Below are 22,538 nucleotides of genomic sequence, written 5' to 3'. Positions count from 1 at the left end.
GACACAAGCACGCCAAGGAGAACACATCACAACGGTGCACAAAAAGGAGACGTGGATCAATAAATGGGAGGACTACTTCTTTCTCGCAGCCAATCGGGCTGCAGCTGATTAATCGGGAGCCGTCCACACAACTGCGGGAACTTTTTTTCACTCCCCTGATACAAGAAACCGGCCCATTGAAGGATCTCGCGCAATGACTCACGAGTGCCGGCGTTTTTTCTGTAAATAACGTGCACACTCTCACCTAATAAGTGCACGCTTATCAGTAAGAACTTCCTGCCGGCTGATGGCATTAAATCTGCGACGCTCGTGTTAAATGGAGGAAGTTCGAAGGTGACGAGTGTAAACTGTGTCATGGACTTTTGTTTGATGCAGTGAGAGAGGCTAAATGAGTCGATTCATGATGTTCTCTGCAGACGTGACTCCGTCTTTGAATCAGACCTGTGAGAGAGAAATATGTAGCAAGTGTGTTAAGAAATATAGCTATTTTGAATAGGTATAAAGGCCTAATAATGGTGTGGCCACATGGCTTGTTGGCTTCGCGTCCTGTTTTTACACACATTATTTCATACATATAAAATGTTGGCTCGTCCATTGCCCCATGAAAAAGAAACATCGTTGGCAAACATCTGTGTGTCAGTAAAGTGAAAATAACTCGACTGGAATATGTATCCTATTCATTGTTATAGTTTTTTTAAATCTCTTTCAATCCCCATTTTTTTTTTTTTAAAGACCATATTTGCTGACACATGAAAAAGTTTACAACTGACTGTGACGCAAGTCGGGCTGATGCTGGCCTCGTTGTAACGACCCCAATATGTGCTGCCTGCAAATCATGGACTCATCCCATCATTCTGACACAAAACTCACAAGGACATACCAAAAGCGCACAAACACAATGGGGGGGGGGGGGGTTGGGGGCGCCAAAAAACTTTCAGTGCTTCCCCGCAGCAAAAGAATGGAAGACCCGAAGGCCTCGTTATAGTTTTGAGTCCCAACTCCCCACGAATGGTGTTGGCGTGGAAGAGCAGAGGAGCCGCATTGCAGAAGACCTCTTCCTGAACCCCCCTGTTTTTCTCTGCAGGCATGTTTGCAAACAGCTGAGGCCGGCGGGGGTTCTGACCCCCGTTACCCGTCCCGTCCCGGCCCCACGACGCACACACCAGGAAGTCGCGCTCACACGGCCGAGGGCGCATCGCTCCTTTTGTGCCGTGCGAACGCCGGCCCGTCCTCGTCATCCGCACAAACAACGCACATCTGTCAACATCCGTCCTTTCCCTCGTTTTTATTGCAGAGCATTCCATCGCATACAGTAAAAGACCATTTGTTTTTTTTTTGCTTCCGTGTGCTTAAAGAGCAGTAAAGTAAATGAACAACTATAATATACGCAGTTTACGTTACTTGGGGGAGAACATTAACTGTTGTGATTCACACTTTGAGTGCTTGATACAAACGTTAGTCATATCCATGCTGACTAAGATTCAGACCTTCAAACCTCCCTCTTTAATGTCACTAATACATTTAAAAGTACTGCGTTCTGTAGGTATAAATAGGATCATCCAAAGGCTTCTTTCATGTACAGCTTAGTTACAACTATACATTACCAAATATGCCTAAAAGTGACAGTAAACATAGATTATCACAGTAAATACGGCTCTGTTCAAAAACCTTCACATTACATCAGCATTTGCATGGTATAAAAATAAGTTACAAATCAGCATAAATAGTTGACAAAAAAACAGTGTATTAACAATATTTTAAGTTAAAAAAGTAACATTCATTTCATTTTTGAACTCTTCAAAAAGTTGTGAGTCTCATCTTTCTACCGTTGTTCACATAAACAAAACCAAAGAGGGAGAAATCCCAAGTTTTCATTTCCTTTCCGTTCAATCGTCCCCTCGCTCAGCGGAGACGGCACCAAGAGCGTCCCGTCCCATGGAGACTCAAGCACCAAGTCCACTGTGACGAGTCCTCACAGGCTGGGCACAGAGACACAGAGAGGGACAGAATGAGTCGATCTCCGTGTTGTCATGAGAGGGATCACAGTCACAGGAGTGGGCTTCATGCTGGGTGATCAAACACAGAGCTGGCTCCATTTGTAGAGACACACACACACACACACTACACACTACACACACTACACGGTGGATTTCAGCACTTGAGCTGCACTGAGCGGCTGAGGTCAACACATGGAATAATGAACGATGGCCAAATATGACCTCGTTTACGAGCCAGGCGCCCACGGTCGCGCCTCCGAACTTGCCCGTTTCCCAATTAACTGGCGTCACGGTACACAGGAAGCAAGAAGCCGTGGGCGATAAGTAATGATCCCCACAGCGGAGCCGCAGCTACGAGGAGCTCTCTGCAGATGCACCGTTATTAGCGTAGCGTCGAGGCTTCGCCATTGTTTGATCTCCGTTACAGCACAAAGAACAAGGGAAGGCACGGCATGTGTTCAGAGAGTACAGGAACACGGCAGCGGAGCCTAATGCAGCGACCGTGCTGCATGGGTCCCTGCATGCACAGAGCGACACCACCGTGAGGTACAAAGGACTGTGCACGGCTGTTGATGAAAAGGAGCCCATGCTGTGGCAACATCGCATCACGCGGCTATCTTTGATGTCTCCCCTCCCTGTTCATCCAGGGGCAGCGCTGTTGCTGCAACAATCGACGCAAAGAAAGCTAATTTAAATTTAAAAATGTAAAGAGGAATGTAAGAGAAAAAACAAACGTAAAAGAATCAAGTGGAAAATAACCACAATAAGTCTAAATCAAGGGATTATATTCAAATATAGTGACTTGCACTTTTCACTTTTTTTCAAATCCTATATTCTGGTATTGGGTATTTGTGGTATCAAAACAGAATATAATGACTTCATAATAATGACACATTACATACAGTGAGTATTCTGTAATTGATATGCTGCATTTCTATAACCAGGTGAAATAACTGGTGCATCTGGTGCATAACTGGTGCATCATCAGAAACACACACAGGTGTACTGTGCCTCTAAAATCCATATCCCAAAAGACCTCTAAGTGTGAATCATTATGTACATTTAACTCAATTAATGAACTCTTTCAGCTTACCTGCGCTTCAGCCGCTTTTGAGGAAGTGCCCTGAAAAGAAAAGGAAAGGTTTGTGAGGCGGCATAAAAGCGTCTCCACGTGTGATCGTGTGTTAGGAGCCGATTTCAGCCCAGTAGGAGGATCGTAATCGCTGGACGGCCACTACGTCCGTCTCTTCCCTGCTGTGAAGGTGAAGGGCTTCTGACGCCGCAGCGCTTACTGCCACGGGGAGCAGCCACCTCATTTGTTTGGGGACCTCATGCTTTGGAACAACACTGAGGTGAACTGGCTGCGTGCCGACGGTTACATTCAAATACGAAACCAGAGTCCAGCGGCAGCACCTGAAGTTACTGAACCTCCGGGTCCAATTAAAATCAGCCGGACTGCGTGCTGATCAGCACCCTCGGGAGGCGAGATGACCACTCTTGTTATTTTTAGGCACACTGTTCAGGATTCATCTTCGGCCTTTTACGGTGCATCATAAACCTTGTTCTATTTCATCTCATGGATGAGTGGAACAAGTCTGCACATGATTTGAATAACATCACGGTTAATGTCGAGTGGAACAAAAATACAAGCAGTGGAGTCTCATTTGCAAGAGGAAAGAGCATTTCAGTTTTCCTGTTTTATCCTAAAAGTGTCACATCTTTTTGTTTTTTGTGAACATTTTGCACTTGCTGCTAACGTACTGAATCAGGTTGAACAGTTTAAAATGTTTCTCTGATCTCTCTCTCACACACACACACACACACACACACACACACACACACACACACACACACACACACACACACACACACACACACACACACACACACCTACACACACACACACACACACACACACACACACACACACACACACACACACACACACACACACACACACACACACACACACACACACACACGCGCCGTAGTTGATCAAATCAGGAGTTGGTGCCACCTGGTGGTACAAAGGGCAAACATTTACACATGGATAACATGTGTTTGCCTGACACAAGATTCGCATCTGCAGCAGTGTATGACCCGTGTGTCTCTGTGTGTGTGTGTGTGTGTGTGTGTGTGTGTGTGTGTGTGTGTGTGTGTGTGTGTGTGTGTGTGTGTGTGTGTGTGTGTGTGTGTGTGTGCAGGTGTGTGTGTGGGTGCACGTGTTCAAACAGGCCACTGTTGACGTCAGAACTCACCTATAGATGTTTGGGTCGAGCAGCATGGCAGCGTCCTGCGGTAACTGGGATAAGTGCACCACTTTAGACTTCAGCTGAGATCGCTCCGTTTCATTCACCCATACGTCGGGGAGTCTGTAGGACACACACACACACACACACACACACAGAGAGAGAGAAGACGTGTGGTCAGGGTTGAAGCTCTGAGAAGAAAGAGGGAGAGAGAGGGGGTGGAGTGGGTGTAAGGATGAATGGAACAGGGTGAGAGGGATGGACAAAGAGCCTCATTGAGTCCAGCGCACATGTTAACACCTTCCTATGTTTCCATGAGGAAAGAACATGGCCTTGACCAAAGCGCGCACACATACACACACACGCACACACACACACACACATTCAGAGGAACAAGCCAACTACTCTCCTCCCTGCTGTTAATTACAAGTAACTTCTGCACTATATCTTCATGATCAACATTTGTTCACTTGTGTGCACACAGACTGTGTGTATTTCAGAGATTTGGGAGAACAATGAGAACAGCTTGATTTTAGGCTCTTTAAGCACACAAACCGCTCCCGCCCCCCTCACACACACACGGTGTAGTATGCTGCTCAGCGGCCCCCCTACTGCACCCAACGTAGTGCGATCCCCCCCCCCCGGTGAAAGAAGGGAGCGTGCGAGCATGTGGCGTTGGCGAGTCGGGGTGCAGCAGAAACAAAGAGCTTCGCTAGTCGACTGCGCCTCCCCTCCCTCCTCTAGCCCCCGCTCCGTCTCCTCCCCCAACATTCCCCCCGTCACTATGTGCGTCATCACAGGAGCCCCCAGAGAGGCAGACACACACACACACACACACTCGGTGCAGGCGGCAGTTAGAAAACGGGCGGCTGCACCCAAATCACTCATTCACATGCCTCGTCAGCCCGTTGGGTAGGAGAGGCGAGGAGGGGGGGGGGGGGGGCAGATTGTACTTCACATGCATCACTGTCAGCTCGACTGGGTGCAGGTAAGAGGTGGAGAACCAAGGAGGAAAGGTGAGAATAAACAACCAAAAGGGTGGGGTGTGGTGGGGTTCTCTTGTTAATGTACAAACGCTCACTTTAACACAGATTGCATATCCACTTATGTGTTTAAGTCCTAGTTCCTGTAGGTAGTTTTCTTAAATTAAGTAAGCTTAGTGTATTCATAAAGAAAGTGGAAAAAGAAAAAAATAGGGTAAATGCTTTTTAAAACTGGTTTAGAAAACACAAATAAAAGTAAGTAACTTGCTCATGCAAATGTGATGATTTAAAAAAGAAATATGACTATGGAGGCAAGTTCTCCATTTCTTTTTATGGTAAAAGTGTCACCATCCCCTGTAATGTTCACAATGGAAGTAAGAGTGAGTTTGAGAAGAGGCAGCAACAACAAGACAAGGAACAGTTCCCTTCAAAGCAGCGTTAGTTTAGGCTAGGCCTGAGTTAGTGTCCTCGTGCAACCCAAACCTCCAATGAATGAGTGCAGAAAACACTCTGTGTGTGTGTGTGTGTGTGTGTGTGTGTGTGTGTGTGTGTGTGTGTGTGTGTGTGTGTGTGTGTGCGTGAGAGAGAGAGCGCACGCTCACTTGCCCAATCCAATCCGGACTCCCTGTAAACATGCCGGAGCGAGTGTGTCCGGATTGATGGCTGGCTCCGGGCCTTCAAGCTCCCCGTGTAAGAAGTTCGTTCGGAACAAAGCCACCGAGTGGAGGTCAAACGGCCAAAACGCACTAAACTTTATTAGGAACAGCATGAAGGCCTTTGGGTGTTCAGTGACCTGAGTGCATCATCAGCTCAGTCCACACTCATACCCTATTCTTTTAAAAACCGGGTCCTGAACGGGTTGCTCCTCCTTGTACCCAAACACTTATTTGTGTAGTATTTATTAGATTGCTCAATTCTCATTGAGCCGTAATTCTCACAGTTGAATCCCGGGTCAGGGCCATATATCGTTGGGCAAACGATGCGTTTGATGGACGTCTATATGACCGCTTCGCCTCAGTGCGATGCTTTGACCCCGGGTAGGAAAGATTGTTTTATTACTGCTAGTGAAAAGCAGTGGTTCCTTAACTGTAATCTTTAGTACATCTATAAACTGCCGACAGACATCAAGGTGCAGCGTTCCTCATTGTGTCCCCGATCAAAGAGGAGCAGAACGAGCGAGCGCCTCCTCACAGCTTCAGTCACTCCGTACGAAGTGCTGTACGATTAGTGTTGCTAATTTAATTGGACCAAGTTCCCATGATGCCCTTTGACCCTATGGAGTTTGGGAGGTTTATGTTACAAACGTATGATGGAAAAGTCATACAATAGAATTTGTGGCACTTCCCCCCCCCCCCCCCCTCCCCCCAACGCGGCTTCAAAAAGGCGGTTTATACTTGTGTCAATTTCAAACAGGTCTCATTAGCTTTTACTAAGGCCTTGTTTGTATTTACGCAGTTACCAAAACAGAAAACAAGATAACCAAAGGTTGTGAATGAATGAAAAGCACAGTGCAGTCGGTACAAAAAGGATGTGCCAGCATGCTTCCGGGGGCATTCACTGGGTTTGTATGTCAACAGCATGTCGGGGAACCCATTCAGCCATCCGTCAAAGATTAGACAGCATTTATCCTTCTCTCTCTCTCTCTCTCTCTCTCTCAGCCCCTCTCCCCTCCTCCTCCTCCTCCTCCTCTTCCTCTTCAGCGCGCCGCTGGTGATTCATGTTCAGAATGGTTTATGTTAATCAGTTACTCATTCATCCAAATGGAGTTAATGAGTCTTGGTAGGAATGTGAATGGTTTGCTCCAACTTTAATAAACATGACCTCCCACATTCACGTGGCTAATCATTTTCTGTGTGTGTGAGTGAGAGACTTGATGTCGTCCCTGGCCCTTGATGTCCGACTAGATGACCCCTGAATTGCCGGTCAGCTACAAAAGACATTGTATTGCGCCAAAGGCTAAACATTAACTCGTGTAAACAGACAGTCATTACCAACCGTCCCCACAGTTTACAGGACGCTTGATCCCATCCCTGAGCAGCGATCCAATGCCTGGATAAGCTTGGGCTTTCTGGGAAATTTGTGAAATAACTAATCTGTACCTGGACGGGTCACTACAAGAAGAACGCTGTCGATTCACCTGTGACGTGTAGCTTTAGCGTTTCCTTCCTACTTTGGTCTAGTTAAGTAACCCTCACAGGAACACTGTGTGTTCTTTCACCTCTATGGAAGGCTTCTGCTCATGCGTATTAATTGCTGTCTTGCTTCAGAGCAGGTGCAAGAATCATGAGCCTTGTAGAGTTCTCCTGAGAGGACGGAGTAAAAAAACTCCCGCTTTCCCTCTTTGATCACGTCCTTCGCTCGGTTTTATTTCTGCTTTTCATTTCTCTCTCCCACAACCGTCTCCTTCCAACTTCCATTCCTCACCTTCGACCGTTTTCTGTCTCCCGCATTCCGCCTCCATCCGTCTTTGAGTCTCAGGATCAATCTCCATCTGCGTCTCTCTGTTTGGAATTAATCTGAGGAGTCTTTGCCGATCGCCAGAGTTCATCCGCCTCTTCTACCTCCTTTCTCTCATTAGTTCCCAAATGCAGAAGATTAAACTCCCACGTGCGGGGCGAGGGGGAGACATCAGAGGTGGATCAGAGAGGGGAAGACGAAGGGCCGGTAGAACGAGGGTTCAGCTGCAGCACGTTCGTTCGGGAGCTGTCAGCTGCGATCTGCCTCACGATGCATCGTCTGGGTCCATCACCACTGGGGCGATGGTGGCGCATGGAGTAGCGTGGTGCGCTGGGAGCAGCAAGGATGGCGGTTTGAATCCCGGCTGCCCCCATGTGCCATGTCGAAGTGTCCCTGAGCAAGACACCCAACCCATAATTGCTCCCCAGGCAACATGTAACGCATGGGTAATGTAAGTCACTTTGGATAAAAGAGTCAGCTAAATGTCTCCTTTGACCTTGTCCCCCCTCCCTCCTCCTCATCCTCCTCCTCCTCCTCCTCCTCTCCTTTCTGGTTACCTCCTCTCCTTTCCTTTCTATTCTGCTCTCCTTTGGGAGCTTCCCCGAGCAAGAACCCTGCTGAATGTTAACGCGTCCGTCCACGTTAATCTCTCTCTCGATGACACAAACCCATTTGCAAAAGCCCTTCTCAAACCTCCTCGCTCTTCTGCCAAACGCTTGAGGGGCTTAAGTTGTGTCGAGGTTCGCCTTCCCCTCACATGGGATTCGTCTAAAAACGTTTTGGGAAATGAATAATATTCATTCACGGACCCGCTATAGAACCAGCGCCACAAACAGACATCCGTTTACATCAAGTGGTGTGATGAGGACTTAAAAAAGGGACCTGGAATCCCGACACCAAGAGCTCTCCACAGAAAGTATTGGATGGCCCAACAGAGGTCGGATTTGGAGGATACGCGGATGGAGGAGAGATTCATAAAACCATCACAGGGAGATACAATACATGGTTGATGTTAACTAAACCAATGCTGCTCAAAAAGGAAATGTTTGCGTGAAAGACCTGCCTGAGAATGGTTAGTAGATAACTTCTACAGAACAGGGTTTCAAACCGACACAACAAATATGTGGCAGGTTTTTTGTTGAAAAAAAGAGGACGATGTACAGTTCAAACTGTCGGCATTTGAGACGCTGCACCAGAGTGACCTTGTTTTTTTAACTCTCTCCGTGGTGAAAGTCTACACGGCTCTACTCACATGTCCTCAGGTGTCCAATGTAGGAGGACCTTCACCTTGCCAGACCCCTCTTTCCTTTTGGCCACCACCTGCACAGAGACAATCGAGCAAACGCACACGCTGAGCCATAAGAGACACACACAGCTGGACAGGAGCGATCACTGCGGCCCGGTGAGTCTCCGCTGTAGCGTTGGCGCCGTGACCACCACAAACAGACAGGTGAGGAACTTGACCTACATCTCATGGGAGGCATCACAATGGAACAAATGCGCTGGGTTTTGAGAGAGCCGGCTTCAAAGACCTGCCCCCCTCCAGCATCTCGCCGGGTGCTGCAGTGTGGGATCGTTCCACCACCAATGAGCAACGCGAGCGCTCTTAATAATGCATGCGAGAGCTCAGGCGAGATTTCTATTTTCAAAGGCCGGATCCATCGCCCACGCAACCCGGCGTGAGGCCGAGGACATTCAAGTCCCGAGCGTCCGCCCTTCATGGGGGGGGGGGGGGGGGGGGGAAAGAGACGCCTTAGGAGTGACTCCCTCTGTCGAACCGCAGTTACATTACGAGTTGTGTTCACCTGGTCTGACAGCCGCCAACAGGACCGTCCTTTCTTTCTTGGGAAAATACAGTTGAGACAATACGCAATTTCCTAAATAGTTGGCCCCTTTCATGTGTAACATTTCATCCATCATGCTGTGTTGGTTTATAGTAAAGACCGGTCTGGAATGTGCAGAAATATTGTCGGAAAGGGGAAAGTAAAGCTGGAAAAATAACCAGGAGTGTAAAAAATAGCCATAGCCGACCTTTTGCGTCACTGGGCTCATTTTTGTTAGGAATGTCTATTTTTAGGAGACAGAGTGAGCTCACGTGTGAAGAACTTCTCTTACGCACATAAATATCTGGAATCATTTCTGGCTCTCGGCCCGCAGCGTCGATGGAAACCGGTTTGAGGACAGGAGGGACGGGGCTGCACACACACACACACACACACACACACAAACTACAATCACTCATCTTACAACCCTTCTTGTCCTCCCAGACAACATTGATTAATTTTATTCTTATTTATCTGCCTGATCGGACAATCTGGCCTCCTTCCACGCCGTTGCCGTGTTTTGGTCTGCTGTCGAAGAAAAACACTCGTCTCCTCCGTACTTTGTAAATAGAAGTTAGAAAACATCCTCCTCCTGTGTTGCCGTGAGTGAAAGAAGAGGTTTCATCATGATGACAGCTGCCGTCACCACTAACACATTCAGTTGGACATATTCTCCGACGTTATCGTCGCTGGTGGCCTGGTGCCTTCGATTTGATCTGCAAGAAGGTTTAGCAAACAGCCGACAAGACAAGTCCTTCCCTTTTTGTCTGGGATGCAGCTTTCAAGGGTGAAAAGTGGGAAAGAGAAGGTGGAGCAGCACACGTTCACAGAAACCTGCTGTGACCTTCTGTTGTGCCGCTGCACTCGGACACGTATGTGAACATGAGGCATGAGGCCGTTGCTTGGATGGCGCGTCGATGTCATTGGGATCCCCCCCCCCTTCCTATTTGTCTCGTTTGCATTAAACTAAACGGTACAGTTTCTTCGGGCGGATACGTTTATAATCCGCTTACTAGATATGCAAATGTTAATCTGTGACAGCCTCCCAATTATTTATTTAGCGTTATTATTTTAGGATTATTCTCAATTTTTTTGTGCCAATTACTTGTGAAGAATCACAAGATCAAGCTTTTCATTAGTTGACTAGATTTAAAAAAAAAAAAAATTGTCATAAATATGTTTCCATATACAAATACATTATTACGCTATATTTCATTGACTTTTGTGTTTGAGGGCACTTAGAGAGGGAGATTTAAAGTGTATTCTGCCTAATGCAATTTGCTCTATTCCATATTTTTTATTAATTAACTGAAAATAATCCTGTCACTCTGTCAAATGTAAAGAATAGGCCTACATGTGATGATGTTAGTTAATCTACAAATCAAAACATATATATTGCACTTCCTTTATTGAGATCAAATTAAATTGCCATTAGAGACCCCTCTCAGACTTTTCCGAATCAATCTTTAAAAAACAAATAAAACCTCTTTTCCCAGCTTCTCAGAGCATTAGTCTCGCCTCATAAATTAATTTTGTCATTGCATTTCCCCCGTGTTTATCTGCCTAGGCCTTTATCTACTGGCTTCCCACCAGGGGCTTAGAGGGCTACCGACAAGACAACTCTTCAGAGGCAACAACGGAGCCTCGCGAGTCCGGCAGTAAACGTCTCCAGGCAGAGACTCCGCCCACCGCCCAGCTTTTAACCTGCCCCCCCCCCCCCCCCCCCCCCACTCTGAGAGAGAGCCTACTGAGAGCACCGGGTTGATGATCACAGGCCGTGACCTGGTAAAAAGCGGCCCTGCCTTGAGGCGGCATGAAGTGCTCGCGAGCCGGAGAGGTCGCCTGCTTTGAAAAAGTCTACGGACTCAAGAGAGGGAGGTAAGACGAAGAAGAAGGAAACTGCTGGACCCCATGTCGGGGGGGGGGGGGGGCGGGGGTGGGGAGAGGGCAGGCCCACTTAAAAACCAGGGTGCCTGTCTGGTTTTGGGGTGGGTGGGTGGGGGGTCGGGGGTTCAAGCTGCGGATGACGCAGATTGGCGCAATAACAAAAATATCCCATCATAAACATAGCCGAGCTGCTCTGGCATGTCAGCAGGCCCACCGGCCAAACTCCACAGAGCCCCCACTGCTCCCCTGCGCCTCCCCCCGGCCTGGGAGGGTCCGCTGGGGCCCGAGGAGGTGGGGGGGGGGGGGAGTCTGACGCAGCGCCGCAGTCCTTCTCCGCCACAATCCCCCGGGGATTAGAGGAGAGGAGAATTTGTGCCCAACTGGCCACATCTCCTTCCGATTCCATGACCCTGAACTCCACTTAACCCCCCCCCCACCACCCCCTCTCCCGCACCCCCCTCCCTCCCCCCTCTCCTTGTCTCCTTGTCCTTTCTCTCTGAGGCTCCGTTTCCCTCCCTCGGCTGGCTCTTACTCCCTCTCCGCCTGTGTCCAAATATGTGGTTACCTCTCTTAACCTCTTCCCAAGCTTTATCTTCACAGTTTCTTTATTTTTTTTTTTTCTGCTTTTCTTTTAACATTCTTGGCTGCTGGTGAGCGGTTGAGGTTTACAGGGAGCAGAAAGGAGCAGAAAAGAGTTGAAAGGGGAGTGAGCCGAGAGCAGACGAACGCTGTTGTGAGGATAAAGCCGGTGTCAGCACTCTAATTGCACTTCAACACCAACAGCGAGTTTGTCTGAAGCTGCACATTTTCGGAAATGCTTGAATTATTTGGAGGCGGAATTCCTTTCTAAGTGGGAAAGGGGTGCATAGCTATCCATTTGTATGCTTTAAATGTCATGCACGTATTACGGGCTCTTGTTTAAACAAAGGATAGAGCGCTCCCTAGTGGAAGTGGAAGTGCACAAGAAATGAATTTGTTCAAAAAGAGTCTGCTATTCAAACCTGCATGTCATCACGCTGAATCTCCCTCCATAATTGCCCCCCCCCCCCCTTGAAGCCACGTTCAGGGAGAGAACAAGAGTCCTTCAGCTGAACAGTAGCTGTTCCTGCGTGTGTGTGTGTGCCCTCGGCAGAAAGGCGCACAGGCCTTTTAGAGCTCATTAATATCGTAGCAGACACCGGGCTCGCACACATAAACAGTCCGGTCGTCCCTCCCGTGAAGCGCGATTCACAGAAACGCAACATGGAGCCTCGGGGCGATTCTCGAGGTTCAATTCAACTGCACTCAGGAAAAATCTGCAGGCAGATTTTTAAATAGTGAGGCTTTCCTGCCCCCTGGTGTCTGATAATGGAACACCATAAATTAAAAATACGTTGACCGCATTTACAGTATATGCATGTTTATATGAAATAGTTCTCTTATCAGAAGTAAAGGGCATAATGCCGAATCCAGAAAAAGCAGGTTTCATATTTTAGAACGCATCCTTCAACCCTCATCTGTGCACCTCAGCTATTTGAATCCATTAAAGCAGAAAGGCGGTGACTTACCGTGCTGTTGAAGACCACGCTGTGGCCGTTGCCCACACTCTCAATGTGGGTGGACAGGTTAAGGCAGACGGCCCTGTGGCGAATGGCGTCAATGGTTTGGGCATCAAAGAAGTCGTGGGGCCTCGCTGGAGGAGGAAAACACTCACATGAGAGTAGAAGTAGAACAACATATAACATCAGGGTTCCACCTGTGGAAGAACAATCCATTTCACATTTTCAATGTCGTAGGATTTGTCTTGCGTTTTGTTTACAGACAACTGTCAGATGACAAGACACCCAGGAGTTTCCCTTTCCACCTGAATTACAATATGTAAGTAAAGATTTTAAATGCTGTTTTAAAAAAAAATCAGAATCGTTGATATTATTATTTTAGCCCTAGACTAAAAAATGCAAAAAAAAAACTGGTGAAGTCTCTTAATGACAATAGAAATATTTAAATATTTTAGAAATAATAATATAAAAATATTCAACTAAAAGAGCAAAAATGGGAGATTTGCGCAAAAGTGCAACATGCCATTTGTGTGTATTGTAAAAAAGGTTATAAAGAAAAAATGATGCCATCTGAAGAGACCCTCCCCCCGCCCCCCCCGGTATCCTCATCCACATTTTGAAGTGAGGTGGGGTCAGTGCGTGTTCGGTACGTACTTAGGGAGCACCTGCGTCTGTTCTTGAGTTTCCTCCTCCTGCTGAGCACAGCTTTGGAGGACGACTCTTCCTTAAGTTTGGACTGTCCGGACATTTTGGAGGAGCTCTGCTGGTTGAAGTGGCTGGGGACGTGGCGAGCTAACCCTCCTTGGGAGGCGAAGCTGGCGTTGCAGCCACCAACTACACACTGCGGCGGGAAAAACACATTCCATCACTCGCTCCCAAACACGTAGAAGGGAATCGTTGCAACAAACATTGTATACAACTGGATTGTCTACTCAGTATGCCGATACTGCACATATTAACCTGAATGTTTACCTTGAAGGGCTTGTCTCCACTGTGGGTCAGCATGTGTCTCTGGAGCCAGCTTTGACTGGTGGACGGGGTGTTATACACTTTACAACCCTTCCATAGACACAGAAACACCTGAGGGAGGGTGGAGATGGACATGTAGAAAGAAAAGTAGAAAAACATGAAAGTGGGGCATGGTTAGTTACCAAGACAGCTGTGAGAAGGTGATTACTTTTAAGGAATATCTTTGCTAATTCAACCATCAACGGTTGGATCTGAACTCTGTTTTGGGTGTCTGTCTGGACTGTCAATGTTAAACTGTTAAACATTGGCTACATGACGTTTGTGCAGAAGTTCAAAGTCCACTGACCCCTCCTCTCTGTCCGTCCACATGGACGCCACGAATGTGCTCTGCCAGGTCAGGACTGGAGTTGAAGGACTGCGGACAGAGGTCCCAGCAGCAGGGGAAGGCCACGCTCTTGTCCCCGGAGGAGCTGACACTGCCCTGCCCGTTCATCATAGCCGGGGTGGAGCGCCCGCAGGACATGGTGCTCTCCATCTCCATCATGGTGCTGCTGACACTGAGAGACAGAGAGAAATGGAGGAGGGGGGCAGGTGCAGATGTTCTTAAGCCACATTAGATAGTAAGTGTGCGTTAAAGCCGTCGGGCTCCAACTGATTTTCCATGCATGCCATATTCATCACTCAAAAAATGTCATTGTGATATTCAATGTTGTGAAGACTAGATTATTAACCTGCTGCGCTGTCAACGTCACATTAGGAGCGTCACTCATTCGACAACGAACAATTACTGTAACGGTCTAAAGCCCAACGTTTTGCTGTTGTTTCATTAATTGGAATCGTTGGGATCGTAAAATTACCTTTTAGAAACTGTGATTTCCTTTTGGTTTGAGATTTCAATTTCAAAACACATTTGGAAGCCAATCATGGTCCGATGCGCAAGTTTACTAAAGTGTGATAGCAAAATAATTTGGATTTAATTTTTCAATTAAGTGTGTGGACAGCTTGCACCCATCGGAATACGTTTTGAAATGTACTTATTAAAGAGGTATTTGTTGGTATAATTGCTAACAGTGGATTGTCCAATGAGGGATAAGTATATTTCATCTATATCCCCCCCGGACCAACCTGTCCTCCGAGTCCATACGGCTCAACGGCTCCCCATCCGAGGAGGAGATCTCCACACTCTGCCGCCTCTCTTCGTGCGGCTCGCCGCCACCGCCGCGCGCTTTCTCGCCGTCTTCGCCAACCGTTTCGCTCTTCGGGCAGTCGGTGCCTGGACACTGGCCGCCTTCTCCCGGTCCCTCCTTAGTTTCTTTCGATGCGTCAACGGCGCCAGGTTCGTTGTTTCCTTCCCCCGGCTTTCCCTGCGACTCCATCTTTCGCTGCGGTTCTTCGGGGGCGGCCGTCGCCTCCGCGTTCGCCCGCACGCCGCCGCTTGTCACCGCATCCCGAAGGGCCTTCTCTGCCGCAGCAACCGCGGGCTCCTCTTCGGCGGCCGCCGCGTCGGACGCTGACAATGTCGGTTCTGCGCCACCGCCCCGTCCTCCCGTTTCCGGTTCGCTAGGGCCCCCCTCATCTTTCTCCCCGCCGTCGCCCTCGCGTGTATCTACGGCCGCTGCGACGCTCTCAACAAACATTGCGGCGGGTCCTTCTGCAGCCGCGGCAGCCATTTCAGCGGCGTAGGTGCCCGCGAGACACTTTCGATATGGAAATACACGCGCGTCACTGAAGAGGGGCGGGCTCAAACCAGGCCGTCTGCACGCTGATTGGCCTCGATCATTGTTGTACAGCATATGAAAACAGTTCAGGCAATACGTTTGTTATTAATCCAAATGAAAGCAAAAGTATTACAGGGCTTTACGAAATTTAACTGGCGATTGACATGAGCAAGATGACGTCTCCAATGAAATAAATGCAATGCATAGACTTTAATCCACTTTTCGGCTGCAGAGTGACCACTAGAGGGAGCCGCAGTTCTATATTTAAACAATGATCATATAAATTCAGCCCGAGTCATGTTAACATAATGTTTAGTCGTCCAGCACCAAGCTGAACCCTGATCTGATGAAAAAAAAGGGAAGTAGTTTAAATTTATTCGCAAAGAACAAAACCCAATCTCTCTTTAAGAACAGCAACATTTATTTCACATGATATAAAACAGATGGGATATGAACATTTTTAAATCAAATTTAGTATGCAACCATATGCTGGATACATCCCCATCCTGCTGTACCATGTACATTATATACACAGTAAACATCTGATAATTACACTTTGTACACAGAATCCTGGATCCACAAACGTCTTTTTTATTGCTTTTTACATGTGCTAATCTTTTTTTAACCCCATAGTTCCAAGTCTTCAAACTAACATCATAAAATAGAACCAAACTAGTTTTTTTCCTTCTTTTAGTTTAAATATAACTTTCAGCAATACAAAAAAAAGACAGTATAGAGTGACTTAGACATTCACATATGCGTCGGCAACAATGCAACAGGGACTCCAGAAGATCCCACTTTAAATAATTACAACCTAGAAACAGGAGAATTTACAAATAATATTGGTCTGCAGCAATAAAGTGGCTCCTCCTTTCATTATAATGGAGGAAACTACATCTCTTATAAACTCATCTCTTGCAATGACAAATGTCCTTTACAATAAATGGATACATATGAATGGTTGGTTAATGGCTGATGTCTCCAAAAACAAACCAATTTATAAAAAACTAGGATTATCTGGTAAATGTAAAATTAGGGGAAAATTTGTTCTTGTAAGCTTTTAGAACAGACTGTGAAACATGAATGTAAAATGTAGCTGAAAGATTTGGTCATGAGACCATCAAGCTGATGACAGGATGGATGTTGATGACCAACGTTGGCCCACACTCCTACAAGAACCTAATAAAACCAAATAAATAATGAAAATATCCTTAAAAACCGTGTAAAAACTAAAAATGGAACTGCAACAATAAGAGTATCGAGCTGTGTTCGGAGGCGAGGCGAACCAACAGAGAAAAGGCAGGGGAGGGAAAGCGTTGATGGTGGCGTAAGAGCTGAAGACGTCACAGTGAGCATACAGAAGTCAGAAGTTAAGAACCCAGAGAACGGAGTAGGCAGTTTCACTCTCTGTAGGCTGCGGCCTTGTGCTGAGGTCCTGGGGGAAGCCTTCTGGGGCATCTTTACACCTCTGCTGTTTCCTTCAGGTGTAGGTTCTCACTGAGGCCAGAGCCTGTGCTGTAGAGAGAGAATGTGAGACTTTTTTTTTTTTTTTTTTTTTTTTTTAAATGGGGGCAAAGGTTAAATGATGTTCCAAAAATTATAGCAGACAGGGGATATGTAACGTTTTCCTATATACTTCCTATAAGATTCAGGTTTTGTTTATCCCCGTCACAAAGGGGTTCGATGAATTCTTCGTTAGGGGTGGAGGTGTGCTGTATTATATTCAGGGCTTTTCTCAAATGTCCCACCCTTAGTATGTATGTATACTTATATAAAATAGCACCCTTACAACACCGCCTTTAACGTTAACCTAGTTAATAATGTAATCTTTTCTGATAATGCCAACAAAAATGAAGTATAACGTTTGTATTGGCCGCTTTTACGGCACAAAGGCCGCACCGCAACTTTGAGCGGAGTCATGGGGCGTCACACGATACAAGCTAAGAACAAAAAAAGGAGAAGCAAGTGGTTTTACAGCAACACAGACTACATGCAAATGGACTCCTCCTTATATCCTAAATCCAGTCATCATGACATGCTTGTTGTACCCACAGACAATGATTGAGAACACATTAGCATCTTGAGTTTGGACAAAACAGGTGGAAGAAGGCCCTTACTGGTGCTACTACACACACATGAAGTGAGAGCCGTCAGGGAGTTGAGGGGGTGTGTTAGACGGCTGCGGAAGGGGTGAGGAAGAGGACGACAGGCGTTTCACTGCAATGAAAGAGCGAGATGTCCGACACACGCAGGCAAACACAAAAAAACAATAATAAGTAAATAATAAGTAAAAATCACATCCGTAGCTCAACGGCCAAACAACACATGACATAATCACAGCAGCCAATGAGACTAATGAACAAACAGTCAATGACTGAGCACAAAGACAAATGAGGCAGCTGCAGCTTGTTATTCCAGCATTTTTAGGCTCACACAAGCTTCTGTTAATATCACGTGCCCTCAGATCCCTCTTCTCTCTGGGGAAATACCTGCTACCAGCTTGCTGCGTTTGGAGGCCTCTGCCGCCAGCTCGTAGGACATATTAATCATCTTCTCTTTCTCCTGTACGGTGACCTCCACTTCAGACTCCTCCTCGGGGCTGAGCGCCACACTAGGCAGCGTATTCTGCATGCTGAGAACACAAACACACAATGGTCTAAGTAATACGCAGTGTACAGCTTCATCTGCGAATAGACACATTGATGTCTTGCTAGGATACCTAAACTTGCCCCTCACATCTTGAAAGATCTTTATGCATGACCTCTGCTGGGGAAACACAGCGCTCACCTGCAAAGCCTCTTTGTCCAAAGATCCACACCTTTTTTAACTTAAGGTTACCAGACAGATCACGATGACCCGCGTACCTGTTTTTGGCAATGAGGGCTTTGATCCGGTCGACTTTCCTCTGCTTGTCAGCCTCCTGCTCAGGGCTCAGGGCCTCCTCAGGGTCGGACTCCACATAACGCTCAGGGATCAGCACTTTGTCAGGCACTGAAAGCTGGAAACACACGACAGACTTTACACACTTCAAACAAGTGAACGGGGGATAACCAATGCTTTACCAAGAAAAGAATAGCCAAACAAACGCAGATACAAATGTGAAAAAGATGCAAACAGAACATTTACAGACAAATAACTGATGATCGTCACTGTTAGCATTTGCACAGAGAGCCTGCTCCACATTTTTCATTTGGGGTGTGTAAGAACTAAATGGAGCATCACCGCAGGCTCAGTCCCCGAGCGAGGAACACTTAGTGTGAGACCATCAGGAATTCTATTGATGGAATCCAGAAAAGGGCAACGTGTTTTTATAAAAATACCATGTAAGTGTATGTTTCTTTAATTACGCATGTTGTGGTTTTGAGTATAGCCCTGTGAGTCTGAGGAGATGGACAGCCCGCCCGCTGGGCCTCACCTCTCGGTCCATATTCAAGTGGTCGTCCTGCGAGGCTTCTTTGAGACGGGCGATCTCCTCGGCCGGCGTCTCCTGGTCCCTGACCACCTCCTGCAGCCGGAGCGAGGCCTCCAGCTCGTCAATGCAACTTATCCCCTCTTCTCTGCGCCTCATTTGGGACTAGAAGGAGACACACGTGGGGATGAAAAAAGGGACAGGAATGCAGAGAGATGCTTCCCACGACATGAATATCAGGATTTGGTAATCGGCATTCTCGTAACTTTATTGGGCCGTCACCACATACCTGCGAGCGATAATGGTTCTCCTTCGTGAACGAGTGACTGCGGGAGGGCGCGTTTCCCTGGCCGCCGCCCCGGACGTGGGCGCCCTTCTTCTTCTCCCGGAGGGCACCCTGCTGGTGGCGGCGGATCCTCTCCAGCTGCTCCTCCACACTCATCCGGGGCCGCCCACTCTCCGCGGCACACAGCTGCTGCTCCACTGCGCTGCGAGGTCGCTCCTGGTAGCCAGAGGGGACGCCCACAGAGAAAGAGGAGAAAGAGGGAAGGGACGCAGCAACACAAACACGTAGAAGTCAATCATGCTGTCCCGTGCCAGGAGGACACATGTCGCCACTGTCAACTTTTACTGTGCAGAGTCTGGGTGTCTAGCTGAGTGTGGTTGTGAGAGAGCTCATTATGAGGCAGCATTAAAAAGAGTTCACTAGCTATTGTTAGAAACCAAATAGGACTAATCGCATCGTCTCCTGCAAGATCGCACGTTCTGGAGAAAAAAAATACTTTTTTCCAACCTCTTTCAACAAAGTAGACAGGATTGACATAAATAACCAGAATAATGACTAAAACGGCTCTTTAATGTTCCAGCTCCTGGAACCCTAACCTGAGCTGCTGCTGTGTGCGCACACACGCGCAGGCACGCAAGCACGCACACGCTCCTGCTGGCACACATGGTTGCACTCAGAGAGGGCTGTAGGCCCATTATTGTCTGAGCAGGACCAGCTGAGGATGTGAAGTGAACTGAGGAGAAGTTTCAGGTCTATGCAATGCCGTAAGGGCTGAGATCTGGGTTCAGTCCAGAGCCCGAGGACGCAGCTTCCACCGTCCAGATTGCAGAAGAGGCCTGAGCTGAACTCTAAAAGGCCCTTGACACACTCTTTTACAGCTCGAGGCTACGTGGCCCACAGGGAGGACGACAGTGCGCTCAGCGGACATTTCTTAAAGTTCACTTAGGTTAATTTATACTACTTGTCCATCAGTCTTTCCAAACAGAAGCACACACAGACACACACTCCCTACCGTGTGGTGCACTGATGACATGGTCAGGACATTTTAGTTGATGGGTTTAGAGGCTGGAAACTGTCTAAACCAAGCTTTTTATTTTGTGACAGCCTGGTTTTAGGAGCATGAGTCACACCCTGGTCACGTGATGACTGCCACATGTTAACTTCTGACCAGCAGCTTAATAACCACAACAGCCAATTACGTGGGAAGAACATGCAATTAGAGTGGCAGATAGTTTTCTGTGACCACAAACAAAAAAGAAACTGAGAAGAAAAAAGCAATCTGCATTATTATTGATGATCTAATTGTTAGACAAATATGGTTTATCACCCAGAATTGTTTTTATTTTATAGGTTTTGTCGTCTACACATGCTTAGAACAATTAACTGTTACCATTTGATTCCCCGCCATGGGATCTGGCCTCTTGCTCTTCCTCAAAGTAACATACGAAGCGATGGAGGAGGAGTCCGTCACTGGAGATCTGGTCCTGGGTGGCACGATGCCCACTGGGTAGGACATCCCTAGTCGGTAAAAAACAAACTGTCAGTAAGCGTCCCGGTTCGACGATGACATATTTGTAGTTTGATTACAATATTTTCTTTTAGTCAGTAAGATGAAATCTTCCACGTATTGGTGAAACCTTGAATGTGAAATCTTGCATCAGCCACACTCCACCGACAGTTAAAGCATTTCCCGCAAACGTTGAAGCATCAGAAAGCTCCTACCATCGATTGTGTGGCAGTGTGAAACAAGTGAGGCGCTACTGTGCAATCCTTCCACTTCAGAGCTCTCGGCATAACGCTGCGTAAGCGGTTTTACCAGATTCAGGCCAATTTGCTCTTTTCCAAACCACCTCCTCACGAAGGATGTATTGTGACACGGGGTCTGATCAAAGTCGGGTTAATTGGATAACTAAGTAATGCTGAGACCCAAGGCGGAGCGGTGTAAATCACATCCAGTATACTGCCATATACTGGTTGCCATGAGATTTCCTTCGTGATATTCTGACCTGGCGTAATGCTTTGGAGAGAAGCCTAACCCTCTGAACTTCTGTATCAAAGAGATGTTTGTATAAATACCACAGTAACAACACTCAGTTCTGGAAACCAGTTGATCAAGTCACACGATCAATACTTCATAAGGCAATTGAGTTTGTGTCGGTGGGAATAAAATGGAAAAGCTGAAAAGTTCTCACAAAAGTGGCACCATGTTACTCTGAGTGATGTACCTTTGTTTCCAGAATGTTCTCTATCAGAAGGGTGTTCAGATCTGTCCTCTCCATTGGTCTCATCTACTTCAGCCACCGTGGTGAGCTCCGGTTCACTCTTATACAGCCGGTAGTCTGGGCCCTGCAGATGAGAAAGAACATTTCAAAACACACACACACACACACACACACAGATCTACAGTCATGATCGATTTGTAGTTTAGCTCCAAAGTAAGATGTGAAACATTGGTTTTCATTTTCTTTTGCCGAATGGCTTAAGAGACAGCAGCAAACAAAATGGCTCTTTTGACAGTCCTTCAAACAAAAATATATACAGCTTGAAGAAAAACTATGACACACTATTTTAAAAGCCAAATAAAAAAAAGGCAGCATTCAAACACAGCTTAGTTTGGAACAAGGGTACAACAACAGACAAAAAAATACGTCAATCCAAAAAAAAAAAAAAAAAAAAGATAGAAGGGAAGCTGAAAACACAAAAAATAATGGAAGTATGGTTTGAAGTAAAATAAAAGGGATAAAATCCAAACAAAACTAAAAACATGACATGTCCGTGGAGATGGAAGTGAGAAGCACCGCGGCGAGCGATGACGACGTGTGACGACACAGACGAGGGCGGCAGGCTCTGCGTGAGGGCTTACGCTGTGCGAGCCGTTCCTCTTCCTCTCCTCGGGCCTGTGCAGCGTTGAAGGGCGCACACCAGCATGAGGGGGCACAGGGGGCGCGCTGGGGGGGTCGGGCTCATAGGACTGGGGGAGGGGCGGCCGTGGGGGAACAGAGTCGTCCTCCTGGGGGATTGTTACAGTGCATGACAGGACAGAGTGACACATGGCGCCACCAAGCACGCTCAGGGCAACCGCCATCTGGCACAAGATGGGAAAAGCAGCTGATTGGCCGGCGAGGGGGAGAAGGAGCTCCACAAGCTGTTAGAGGGGGAGTGGGGGGGGAGGGGGGGACTGACACATCCGCTCAAGCAGCACCAGCATGAGCGTGGGTTGGG

The 22,538-nt window shown here is 47.3% G+C and overlaps 2 protein-coding genes across 4 annotated transcripts in view; both read right to left on the bottom strand.

Annotated features, from left to right (window-relative positions):
• Positions 1–1,269: 1,269 nt before the first annotated feature.
• Positions 1,270–15,620, bottom strand: LOC119195673 (zinc finger protein aebp2-like). Its single transcript, XM_037450802.2, has 9 exons — positions 15,029–15,620; positions 14,250–14,460; positions 13,907–14,014; positions 13,589–13,775; positions 12,944–13,068; positions 8,939–9,006; positions 4,256–4,369; positions 3,091–3,120; positions 1,270–1,979 (listed from the first exon to the last, which is right to left on the bottom strand). The coding sequence occupies exons 1-9, from the start codon at positions 15,571–15,573 to the stop codon at positions 1,973–1,975; spliced, it is 1,395 nt and encodes a 464-aa protein (XP_037306699.2). The 5' UTR covers positions 15,574–15,620; the 3' UTR covers positions 1,270–1,972.
• A 400-nt stretch (positions 15,621–16,020) lies between these two features.
• LOC119195672 (pleckstrin homology domain-containing family A member 5-like) overlaps positions 16,021–22,538 on the bottom strand; it is a 57,038-nt gene continuing 50,520 nt past the window's right edge. Inside the window, exons 21-29 of one of the 3 annotated variants that reach the window (XM_062562939.1) lie at positions 22,180–22,326; positions 21,542–21,662; positions 20,707–20,834; positions 19,320–19,532; positions 19,037–19,195; positions 18,486–18,619; positions 18,111–18,253; positions 17,739–17,838; positions 16,021–17,136 (exon numbers count right to left, since the gene is read on the bottom strand). In XM_062562939.1, coding sequence (XP_062418923.1) covers positions 17,747–17,838; positions 18,111–18,253; positions 18,486–18,619; positions 19,037–19,195; positions 19,320–19,532; positions 20,707–20,834; positions 21,542–21,662; positions 22,180–22,326 — 1,137 coding nt within the window. In that variant the 3' untranslated portion in view covers positions 16,021–17,136; positions 17,739–17,746. The remainder of the gene's footprint in view (positions 17,137–17,738; positions 17,839–18,110; positions 18,254–18,485; positions 18,620–19,036; positions 19,196–19,319; positions 19,533–20,706; positions 20,835–21,541; positions 21,663–22,179; positions 22,327–22,538) is intronic. The other 2 variants (XM_062562937.1, XM_062562940.1) reach the window with 2 other exon arrangements.

Source organism: Pungitius pungitius, chromosome 6, assembly GCF_949316345.1.
Source record: "Pungitius pungitius chromosome 6, fPunPun2.1, whole genome shotgun sequence".
Classification (NCBI taxonomy): Eukaryota; Metazoa; Chordata; class Actinopteri; order Perciformes; family Gasterosteidae; genus Pungitius; species Pungitius pungitius.
This window is presented reverse-complemented; position numbering and strand designations above follow the sequence as displayed.